The 12,856-nt window shown below is 45.0% G+C and overlaps 1 protein-coding gene across 1 annotated transcript in view; it reads right to left on the bottom strand.

The window, feature by feature from the left end:
* Positions 1-2,401: 2,401 nt before the first annotated feature.
* Positions 2,402-12,856, bottom strand: part of LOC128695908 (fibroin heavy chain) — a 14,601-nt gene continuing 4,146 nt past the window's right edge. The window contains exons 2-7 of the mRNA XM_053786856.2: positions 11,581-11,785; positions 11,092-11,250; positions 10,367-10,669; positions 9,661-9,945; positions 4,765-9,260; positions 2,402-3,101 (exon numbers count right to left, since the gene is read on the bottom strand). Of these exons, the coding sequence (XP_053642831.2) occupies positions 2,914-3,101; positions 4,765-9,260; positions 9,661-9,945; positions 10,367-10,669; positions 11,092-11,250; positions 11,581-11,785 (5,636 nt within the window). The 3' untranslated portion in view covers positions 2,402-2,913. The remainder of the gene's footprint in view (positions 3,102-4,764; positions 9,261-9,660; positions 9,946-10,366; positions 10,670-11,091; positions 11,251-11,580; positions 11,786-12,856) is intronic.

Raw genomic sequence — 12,856 nt, forward strand, 5'->3', positions numbered from 1 at the left:
ACCCTTTCCCCACTCCCACACCTGTTAACAGTTAGGGGAGGGCGTGAAAGATCAGATCTTCGTGACTCCCAGGAGAATCTTCCTTTCTTCTTCTCGATCCTTTTCTTTTTTCACAAAATTCGTATTTTATATATCTATACACGATCTTTACTTTTACTTATCTATTCATTTTATTAATCTTTTACATTTCTCTTATCTTGTTGCTACAGTAGTATGCATATTAATTGTGACAGTGGTGAAATATGGCTTTTATTTGGAAATTTAATGTTTATTTGAAAAATATACGGCAATGACATGACAGATAATTGATTTAATAAGTGATATGTATGACCCCCCTTTGCTTTTATAAGCATTGCTACACGCCATGGCATAGAAGCGACCAATGTTGAACACTTTTTGGCAAGTTCTCCGTCGTATTCAGGTCCTAATAACAGTATAAATTTGCTTCTCCAAATTGATACTGTTTGGCGACCCTGTGTTCGGTTATTGCCAATAGATTCTCAGTTGGGTTGAGGCTTTTTAACAAGCTAAGAACGCATTAACAAGCTAAGAACGCACATTATCACACTGATTACAAAATTTAGTAGTACGAAGGAATGTGCTGACCTTACTTTTAAAATGAGGTAGCTTTGTGCTATCTTTATCTTTATGTCTTTGATGAGTTTCATGAGTTCTTCTACTCCCGGAGCCCAGCCATAGGTCAGGTTCGTCTGGTGTTACATGTAAAAGGAAAAACTTTCGTTTTTCCTTTTAGGTCACCATGCGGCTGTGGGAGACGGCCGTTGCGTTAAATAAAATAAAATTCCAGTACGGCACATACATTAAATTTCATCAGAATGCAAGAAAATTAAGTCAAGCAACTTTAAAGCTAGCAATAAAAGTATATTAATATTGCAATGAATACACCCATTGAAATTCTGAAATGTTGTGTATTGGTCGACTTCTTTCAGGGAAAGCACTACCATGAAGTTTTTTTTTTTCGGCTAAATGGTTTTATTCTTTTCATAAACTGCCCAGCTCATAGTACATCCTCAAATCTTCCAAATACTCTTTATTTTTTCATTTCTATACATATTCCATACACTTGCTTAAGCGGCATTGTCCTTGAGACAGATCCGTATCATATCAGTTTTAATAGCCCAACTAATGCACATCTCTTATGAGCAAATTAAACATTTTTAATATATATAATATATATAATAATATATATAATATATATAATAATATATATAATATATATAATAATATATATAATATATATAATATATATAATAATATATATAATATTTATAATATATATATATAATGGTAATAATGGTTAGACTATTTGCAAGCCCTGCACAGTTGGCAAATATTAAGCATCAACATACAATGGAACTCACTCCTGTACAGAAAGTTCACTAATACGTTTCTCCTCGAATACGTCAAACCAGCTTCATATCACGAGGACACACACTTACTCTTTTGGCGTGGATGGAGCACAAGTTGGCCATTCCCAAAATGGTTACAATGTAACTTTCAGCTGCTTCTTGAAGGGCCATTAGAGCTAAAGTTTAGATCTTAATTCTTTTTCCTGCTCACTGAGGATCTCACGGACGAGAAAAGGGCAATTTGGGCACCAAGAGTTCTGCTCTCTGATAATGGCGAATTTCCTGCGAGGCAACTGTTCCAGGTCGGAATCTGTTCTTTCTCTTTTTTCTTAGAGCTGTTGCCACAGACAGCGAAAGACCTGCTCAGCCAACTGGTTTTCAGGAATGATTCAGCAGAAGAGTGCTGATCAGGAATGTCAAAAAATCATTAGTTTTGTGTATCTCACTTAATTTGCAAGGAGTTCTCATTCATATTTAAGCTTACAAGAAAAAAATCTTAGAATTTCCTATCACGTGTACTTTATTCAACCTGGTCAACTTTCAAGTTTTTCACACACATGAGTCACAGGGAACACCCATTTGACTGGTTTAATGCATACAAATTAACCTGATATAATTTATGGACTAAAAAGGTTTTTGGATTCATGGCTAATGAAGCATGATAAAACCTGTGCAACACATACAAATTATATAAATTGCCTTAATCTGTTTATCATTGCAAAAATCGCAAAGTCAGAACTAAGCTACCCCTTCTCCGGATAAAAAAAAAATCTGTATAAAAGTGTTTTTGTTTTACCGTGTCCTAGTCATCTAGCGAGTACTGCTACAGACGGTCAGTGTGATAACCATATGCCTTATGGCGAGTCACAGTAAAGCGACTACTGGTTTGCCGGTTAAACACGGTGGTTTGTATGGATATTATTACTGAGGTGTATATTTGGTGTAAAACATTTATTGAAAGAGGAATATGCTTAGATACTGCAGGCACCACAACGCTACAGTACCAGTACAGCGAGAAATTAAAACATCTGTATAACTGCATTCTTTATTTCTTCATGTCTTGGGTGGCAGTGTGGCAAAATTCCAGAATCGTATAGCAACAGTAATTAATGACTTGACAGCGAGAACAATCGTGTCTAGTTCAGAAGGATATACCACTATCTTCCCCACTTTACAGATAAAAACAATGACAGTGCCAAGCTCTTAGCCTATGCGAGCTTTTTATTTCATTTACCGTTAAATATAAAATACACTCCTTATTCCTTTGTTGCTTTAAGTAATTTGAAACCATCACTAACGTCATCATCTCGATCCCGCTGGGTATAATTTCATTGTGGGAACACTGGTCACCAAAAAGAGAGAAGACAATATTTTGTCAATTATTTTTACGAAGGCCATCATCTCACCGTAAAGACTCCTCCAGCAGCCACCAGTCTGCAACTGTAGCTACGAGCTGCCACCACTACACTACATAAGTCCCTACTGCTTGTTACTTATACTGTCATAACCATCCCTCATCCCCGCCACACGGACGCGCTACAGGCTACCATCCAGGAGCCTTAGTGAGTGCAGGCTTGCAGACGAAGTGTTCTGTTGGGCCGTACAGGAGACAGGTGTCGAAACAACATTTCTCAGTCGAGGCGCAAGAGTCGTCATTAGTGCACTTCTTGGGGTTCTTTAGAGGCTTGCTTGAGCACTTGTCGGTCAGGTTGGGGCAGAAGCCAGCGTGCACTGCTCGTGGGAGACACAAGGAAAGCGTTTCATGAGTGGAAGCAAGTCTGTTATAGGCCGTGAAACGTTTGTGAGAAAAGCTGCATCATACATATAAGATGTCAAACTTCTTACATGTATGACGCAGGTAAAGGGACACATGTACAACTGAATGAAATAATGATTCAGACGACATTTCGCCCACCAAGAACTTTATTTGAACAAAGCCATTGATGGACGAAACGTTACCTTAATAAATGTCTCAGTACATTGCATACGTGTCCATTAATTTATAAGAAAGTACCATGTGCTGGAGTCAATAGTTTGTGAAAAGATGCACCATGTGTGTTAGAGGGTGTTAAAGGTTTGTGGAAATTCCTGTACCACATGTGTTAGAAATGACTGTGTTTTTAAAACGGGCAGACAAGCTTCGTTAGAAAATTTGAAATATTTATAAGGGGCACAGTGTGTGTGCTAATGGATGTCCAACACTTGCGAGAAAAGGAATACTATAAGAATTTAAAGTCTGTGAGAAATTACATTCCTTACGAGTCAAAAGTAGACAAAATTTTGTAATACATGGAGCATGTGATAAAAGTGTCAAACTTTTGTGAAAGGAGAAACTCCATGGAAAATTTTATATATACAACACAGCAGGAAAGGTGTCACACATAGACAAGCCTGAACAATTACAGAAAAAATGACACACATAGACAAATATGAATGATCACAGGCAGGACACCACACACATAGAAGCCTAGATGATCACAGGAAGGATACCAAACAGAGACAAACCTGAATGATCACAGGAAGGATACCACACACAAAGAAGCCTGGATGATCACAGGAAAAATACCAAACAGAGACAAACCTGAATGATCACAGGAAGGATACCACACACAAAGAAGCCTGGATGATCACAGGAAAAATACCAAACAGAGACAAACCTGAATGATCACAGGAAGGATACCACACACAGACAAGCCTAGATGATCACAGGAATGGTGCCACACATAGACAAGCTTAGATGATCACAGGAAGGATGCCCCATATACAGACAAGCCTGAATGATCAGAGGAAGGATGCAACATACAGACAAGCCTGAATGATCACAGGAAGGATGCCACACACAGACAAGCCTAGATGATCAGAGGAAGGATGCAGTGAACAACAGACAGCACTTTCATATAACCTTCAGACTTACGTTCATTTCTAGTCTGAGACGATTTTAGGTTCTACTGAAGTACCACGACATTCACTAAACCTTACTATTACTGTCGTGTTGATGTGAACTATAACAAGTTTACCCAAGTTAATATATGAAAGTTGATATGAGAAAATTGGTATAAAAAAAGAAATATGTAAAGAGGATAATTTGCAAGTAAAGTCAGTCAAAAAAAAGTGTATAAATACCAGTTTACAATGATAAATAAAGTTAGCTAACTAAACTCAGCTAACTGGCTTAAGGATTGTGAATAGCGATTGTTTTTAATATTGAGAAAGAAAATAACAGCAACACTATCATTAATGACATATACATTAATTATAATTATTATAATTATTATTATTATTATTATTATTATTATTATTATTATTATTATTATTATTATTATTATTATTATTATTATTATGATTGGCTATAAACAAGAAGCATCATAAAGAACACCTGTAATATATAACTCACCTGATCCGCCGGAAGTGAAGGAGCCAGAGGACACAAATGATGAAGAGAAGGCTTGACTGCTGAAGCCAGAAGAAGAGTGGCTCTGAGATGTACCAGATATCCGGTTCGCAGGACCACCAGCACTGAATCCGCTGACGAAATGGCCAGCTGCTCCTTTGAAACCACTGGTTCCATGGCCTCCAGCGCCTCCAAGACCACCGCTAGAACCAGCACCAAAACCTGTACCAGCAGTACCACCGAGGCCAGTACCAGCACCACCCTGGCCTCTAAAACCAGCACTATCATGGGATCCAAAGCCAATACCAGTACCCCCAAGGCTGCCAAAACCTGTACCAGCACCACCAGTGCCAGAACCAGAGCCAATACCAGCACCACCAAAACCAGAATCAGAACCGGTACCAGCACCACCAAAACCAGAACCACCATGAGTTCCAAAGCCAGTACCACTCCCAGTGGATGTGAATTTACTACTTACATGAGTAGAACCTCTAGAACCAACTACACTAGGACTTCCATGGGCTCCAAAACTAGTACCAGTACCAAAGCCAGCATCAGCACCAGAACCAGTACCATGACCGGCACCAGCACCAAAAGTAGCACCATGGCCAGCACCTGTACCAGCACCAAAACTAGAACCGGAACCTGTGCCAGCACCAAAGCTAGAGCCAGCTCCAGTACCTGTACCGGCACCAGAGCCAAAACCAGAACCAGCACTAGAAGTAAAACCAGAGCCAGAACCAGCAGCAGAACCAGAACCAGCACCATAACTTGGACCAGTGGCAGCGCCAGAACCACTTGGCCGACCATGAGCCCCGAATCCGGCACCCGAACCAGCACCAACCCTAGTGAAAGTAAACTTACTACCTGCGTGGGTCGTAGAACCACTGGAACCGGGCCCATGAGCTCCAAATCCGGCGCCAGAACCAGCACCAATAGCTCCAGTACCAAAACTAGAACCAGCACCTGTACCAGCACCAAAAGTAGTACCAGTCTTCGTAGAAGTTAATTGGGTCCTCACATGACCAGTAGAACCACTAGAACCAGGTCCATGAGTCCCAAATCCGGCACCCGACACAGATCCAATGCTATCTCTAGTGCCAGCACCAGTACCAAAACTAGAACCGGCAGTAGTGCCAGCCCCAGCACCTGTACCAGTACCAAAACTAGAACCAGTTCCAATACCCGCACCAAACCTAGAGCCGGTACTAGAACCAGAGCCATAACCAGCACCAGTACCACTAACAGTCCTGGTGGAAGCAAATTCGGCACCAGAACCAGATCCACTGCTATCCCTAGTGCCAGCACCAGTACCAGCACCAAAACTAGAACTGGCACCAGTACCTGCCCCAGTACCTGCACCAGCACCAAAACTAGAACCAGCACGAGTGCCAGCCCCAGTACCTACACCAGCACCAAGACTAGAACCAGTAACATCACCAGTGCTAGCTCTAGTACCTGCACCAGCACCAAAACTAGAACCAGTACCAGCACCAAAACTAGAACTAGAACCAGTGCCAGCCCTAGTACCTGCACGAGCACCAAAACCGGACCCAGCACCACTGCCAGCCCCAGTACCAGTACCAGCACCAAAACGAGCACCAGTGCCAGCCCCGGTACCAGCACCAAAACGAGCACCAGTGCCAGCCCCGGTACCAGCACCAGTACCAGCTCGAGTACCTGCATCAGCACCAAAACTAGAACCAGCACCAGTGCCAGCACCGGTACCAGTACCAAAACCAGCCCCAGTGCCAGCCCCAGTACCAGCACCAAAACCAGCACCAGTACCAGCCCGAGTACCTGCACCAGCACCATAACTAGAACTAGTACCAGTGCCAGCCCCGGTACCAGCACCAGTACCAGCTCGAGTACCTGTATCAGCACCAAAACTAGAACCAGCACCAGTGCTAGCACCGGTACCAGTACCAAAACCAGCCCCAGTGCCAGCCCCAGTACCAGCACCAAAACCAGCACCAGTACCAGCCCGAGAACCTGCACCAGCACCATAACTAGAACCAGTACCAGTGCCAGCCCCGGTACCAGTACCAAAACCAGCACCAGTGCCAGCCCCAGTACCAGCACCAAAACCAGCACCAGTACCAGCCCGAGTACCTGCACCAGCACCAAAACTAGAACCAGCACCAGTGCCAGCCCCGGTACCAGTACCAGTACCAGTACCAAAACCAGCACCAATGCCAGCCCCAGTACCAGCACCAAAACCAGTACCAGTACCAGCCCGAGTACCTGCACCAGCACCAGCACCAAAACTAGAGCCAGCACCAGTGCCAGCCCCAGTACCAGCGCCAAAACCAGTACCAGCTCGAGTACCTACACTAGCACCAAAACTAGAACCAGCACCAGCGCCAGCCCCGGTACCAGTTCCAGCACCAAAACCAGCACCAGTGCCAGCCCCAATACCAGCGCCAAAACTAGCACCAGTACCAGCCCGAGTACCTGTACCAGCACCAAAACTAGAACCAGTACCAGCACCATAACTAGAACTAGCACCATTGCCAGCCCTAGTACCTGCACCAGCACCAAAACTAGAACCAGTACCAGCGCCAAAACCAGTGCCAGCTCTAGTGCCTGCCCCAGCACCAAAACTTGAACCAGCATCAGTGCCAGCCCCGGTACCAGTACCAGCACCAAAACCAGCACCAGTGCCAGTCCCAGTACCAGCGCCAAAACCAGCACCAGTGCCAGCTCTAGTACCTGCACCAGCACCAAAACTTGAGCCAGTACCAGTGCCAGCCCCAGCACCAGTACCAGCCCGAGTATCTGCACCAACACCATAACCAGAACCAGCACCAGTACCAGCCCGAGTACCTGCACCAGCACCAAAACCAGAACCAGCACCAGTACCAGCACCAGTGCCAGCTCCAGTACCTGCACCAGCACCAAAACTAGAACCAGCACCAGTACCAGCCCCAGTACCAGCACCAAAACCAGCACCAGTGCCTGCACCAGCACCAAACCTAGAACCGGCACCAGTACCAGCTCCAGTACCCGCACCAGCACCAGTACCAGTCCCAGTACCAGCACCAAAACCAGCACCAGTGCCTGCACCAGCACCAAACCTAGAACCGGCACCAGTACCAGCTCCAGTACCCGCACCAGCACCAAAACTAGAACCAGTACCAGCACCAAAACCGGCTCCAGTCTTCGTTGAAGTGAACTTACTTACATGGCCTGTAGAACCACTTGAACCGGGTCCATGAGCTCCAAATCCTGCGCCAGAACCAGCACCAATGCCTGCAGGAGAACCTCCACCAAAACCAACGCTAGAACTAGCTCCAGTACCAAAACCAGTACCGAATGAAGCACCAGTACTTACACCAGCACCGAATTTAGAACTAGTACCAGTACCAGCACCAGTACCAGAACCGAATCCAGCACCGAACCTAGAACCAGTACCAGAACTAGCACCGAATATGGAGCTAGAGCCAGTACCAGAACCGAACCCAGCACCAGAACCAGTACCAGAGCCATCCCGAGTACTAGCACCAGTACCGTATCCGGCACCAGTACCAGTACCAGCACTTACGCCAGCCCCAAATCCAACACCAGTACCAGCACCAGTTCCAGCACCAAATCCGGTACCAGAACCAGCCCCCGCACTAGCACCATAACCAGCACCGGCTCCAAATCGTGCACCGGAACCCGTACTGGAACTAGCACCAGCGCCGAATCTGGAACTTGTACCTGTACTAATACCTGAACCGACTCCAGTACCGGCTCCAGTACTAGCGCCGAACCCGGTACCAGGACTTCCAGAGCCAGTTTCTGAACCCTTAGTGAAAGAAAATTTACTACTGGAGCTCTGGAAACTCGTTCCAGAACCAGGGGATCCAAATCCCGTTCTCTGTGCTCCAAATCCTGGTTTGTGATCGCTGGTGAAAGCACCAGTTGAGAACTTGGTACTGGGTCCCGCTGATAAAGATCCATGGGTGGTATCAGACGAAAATTTGCTCCCAGAACTATGAGTTGAACTAGCTGAGGATCCGAGTCCAGAACCAGGAGCACCGAAAGAAGATCCTATTCCAGAGCTGGAGGATCCAGTTCTTAAACCAACAGAGGATGATAACCCACTTCCAGAAAAGCCAGATCCACTTCCAGGCCTTCCTCCTATTCCAGATGTTCCACTTTCGAATTTTCCAGATCCTGGTGAACCAGACGAAGTTTTATATGAGGATGAAGAGTATCTACTTCCAGATGTTGTGGACCCTCTTCCAGGACTTCCACGAGACGAGAAACTACTTCCAGAACTACCTGCACTACCGGGAGAGCCAGAAGAACCAAATGGACTTGTAGGCTTGGAAAGGCCAGCCGCCGCTCCATGCGCACCGAAGGGGGATCCACTCCCTGTACCTCCAGACCGAGTTGCAGCCAGAGGCCCTTGTGCGGCCCCAGTGACTGAACTGACCCCAGTGCCTTGTGACGAAAAGGAGCCAGAGTGGAAAGAGCCACTGGTTTCAGGACTTCCGCTACCTTTCTTAACTCTGTAAAAGCAAGAATTTCTCTATAAACAGAATTTTACAGTTTCCTAGATGACTGTAAATATATAAAGAACGAAAGATATAATTATTTGCATATTCCGTTTTAAATATATTTCAGAACTGCAATACGTAGGCATCCCCTTATGCTGCCTTCGGAAGAATAAAATATTTATACACACGAAAACATAAAACACAAAGAGTGGAGTAATTCCCAACTAACCCACTGATTAGAAAAGAAAACTAGATACTGTTTTTGCATGTTCTTGACCATTATCAAGCCAATGCTGGATAGCTGTCAAGACTAGCCGAAAAGTTGAGTTTTTACACCATTTGCGAGCTACCAGTTAATTAGAGAGACATGACAATGATGTGCTGCTAGACACGACCGTATCACAGGACTTACCCGGCGAAGGATGTGAAAGTACCACTGAAAGCAGACCCAGGAGCACCGTGACCAACCCCAGGCCTTCCTGCACTCCCAGGAGAACCTGAAGCACCAAATGGACTTGCAGGTTTGGAAAGGCCAGCCGCTGCTCCACGCGCACCGAAGGGAGATCCACTCCCTGTACCTCCAGAGCGAGTTGCAGCACCAGTGACTGAACTGTCCCCACTAGTGCCTTGTGACGAGGTGAAAGAGCCAGAATGGAAAGAGCCACTGGTTCCATGGCTTTCGCTGTCTTTCTTAACTCTGTATAAGCAAGAATTTCTCTATAAGCATAGAACTGATAAACAGTATTGTACATTTTCCTACATGAATGTAAATATATTATATAAAACACAAAAGATATAATTATTTGCATATTTCATTTTAAATGTGTTTTAGAATTGCAATACAAAAGGCTTCCTATTGCTGCCTTCTGCAGCATAAAATATTTATACACAAAAAAACATAAAACACAATGAATGGAGTAATTTCCAACTAACCCACTGATTGGAAAAAAAACTGGATGCTGTTTCGGCATGTTCTGGACCATTATCAAGCCACTGCTTGATAGCTGTCAAGACTGGTCGAAACGTCGTCGAGATTTTATATCATTTGTGAGCTACCAGTGAGTTATAGTCGTGAGACAATGAGGTGCTGCAAGACACCACCGTATCACAGGACTTACCCGGCGAAAGATGTGAAAGTACCACTCAAAACCGACCCAGGAGCACCCTGACCAGTCCCAGGCCTTCCTGCGCTCCCAGGAGAACCTGAAGCACCAAATGGACTTGCAGGCTTGGAAAAGCCAGCCGATGATCCATGCGCACCAAAGGAGGATCCACTCCCTGTACCTCCCGACCGAGTTGCAGCCAGAGGCCCTTGTGCGGTCGCAGTGACCGCGCCGCCCACACCAGTGCCTTGTGACGAGGTGTAGGAACCAGACTGGAAGGAGCCTCTGGAGCTATGGCTTCCACTTCCCTTTCTAAATCTGTATGCAAAATCCAAAATTCTTGTATAATCATGAACGCAATACACAGCGCTTTACTGTTTCTTGGGTTACTGTGAATATATTTTGTATATTTAGCACTAAGATACTGTATAATGAATTGAATAATTAGTCTAAATACCTTTTAAATTATTATGCAGATTCCGTATCGTTATCATTTGAAGGTAACTATACCATTATATACATAAAGAATCAAACTCACAAAACAGTGACTGGAATAATTCCCAACTAATCCACCGATTCGAGGTAAAAACTGGACGAATTTTCATTATGAAGTCACTCGCGAATTGTTAGTAGTCAAGACGGCCCGAAGCGTCGCCCAGATTTTATTTCCATTTGTGAGGTAGCTGTGACTTGTAGAGATATGACACTGAGGTAAGACACTAATGTTCCATGGGGCTTACCCAGCGAAGGATGTGAAAGAACCTCCCAAAGACGACCCAGCAGTGCCCTGACCAACTCCGCCAGGAACTCCCGGTGCAGACCCACTGTGAACGACCGACGTCTGGAAGGCCGCTCCCTGGACTCCACCTCCAGGTTTTGATTTAGAAGGTGAACCGAATCTGAGGAAATAGGTGTGGTTATTGGCCCGTGGTGTAGGTGAAAGCTTCTTTCCTACAAATATACCCCAGGAACTCGAAGAGCAGCCACTTCCACTTGGTAAGTCCTGGGTATTTTAATTAACTGTAGGTAATCAGTCAGAATAAATGAGGGCTGCTCATTGTATATGTTGTCTGTCTCTGGACAAAATATACCTATATGTAACCAAATTTAATTGAATCACACTCATTGCACACCAGGGAATATAATAAATATACAAATATATATTCTGGATTCCAGGTTATTTATACACTGATTAATTTTAACATTAAATAAGAGAAACGAAGACTCACCCAGCGAAGGAGGTGTGTGTTCCTCCTGAAGGAAGCGGAGCTACGAAGAAGCTGCCCACCGGAGTCTTGCTGCCCGGGCCACCACTGTCTGGGTCACAGTCGCAATCTGCAGACTTCCCCAAGTGGTCTAACTTGGCGGCTGAGCTCAGACCCAACACCGCCCACGCTGTCACCACTACCACCACCCACGCCCCCACAACACGCACTGCAGGAACAACGTGAGTTAGTGCAAGCGAGTAAGGCCTCAGAGAAGTGGCAAGAGGTCATGCCAAGTACATGGAGATTATGACTTTAAGATGCTTTCTTCCCAAAGGGTCACACCCGAAGAGAACATTTTCCCTAAAGGTCACACTTAAGAGTTCAGTTTCCTAACGCGTTACACCTCAAGAGATTGTGTATAAGGACAAAGAGACAACTCAGATCATGTACAGAAAATATCTAACCACAGATTGTAACATACCATGTTTATTGCCACAAACCTACATATAAACAATAAAACAGCAGATATGGCAAGAACTCTCTTTTCATCAGAGTGCTGAAGAGGGGCTCAGTGGTAGAACGAAATGTACAGTAATCATTTTTATTTTATTTCCTCCATGTGGGTTCACTTGTGTAACGCAAAAACGAATTTCAAATATTGCTACTCATCCGAAAATGTTTTCCGATGCCAAGGAAAGACTCACCTATCCCTGATATCACTGACTCACATATCCATCGTAACCATGAGGTTCATCTATCCCTGGCAGGATAAGTGGCACGATTCTTATCCACACTGTTAGAGCTGTTCATATTTTTTTGTTATCCTTAATAGTTTTTCTTGTTAGGCTCCACTTATACCGTCAATTTACTAAAGTGTGTGTTAGTTACCATTTTGTCCTAGGCACATGTCGATTAGACACTAGGCCTGTTGTATTTGAGTGTGTGTGTGTGTGTGTGTGTGTGTGTGTGTGTGTGTGTGTGTGTGTGTGTGTGTGTGTGTGTGTGTGTGTGTGTGTGTGTGTGTGTGTGTGTGTGTGTGTGTGCGAGCGTGTGTGTGTGTGTGTGTGTGTGTGTGTGTGTGTGTGGTAGTGTGTTGTGGTGTGTGTATGGTAATATGTTGTGGTGTGTGTTGTGGTATGTGTGGTGGTGTGTGTGTGGTGGTGTGGGGTGGTGAGTGGGTGAGTGTGTGTGGGATGGTGAGTGTGGGGTGGTGAGTGTGTGTGGTGTGGTGAGTGTGTGTGGGCTGGTGTGTGTGTGTATGGGGGTGGTGTGTATGGGGGTGGTGTGTATGGGGGTG

The sequence above is a fragment of the Cherax quadricarinatus genome, chromosome 41 (assembly GCF_038502225.1).
Source record: "Cherax quadricarinatus isolate ZL_2023a chromosome 41, ASM3850222v1, whole genome shotgun sequence".
NCBI classification, from domain to species: Eukaryota; Metazoa; Arthropoda; class Malacostraca; order Decapoda; family Parastacidae; genus Cherax; species Cherax quadricarinatus.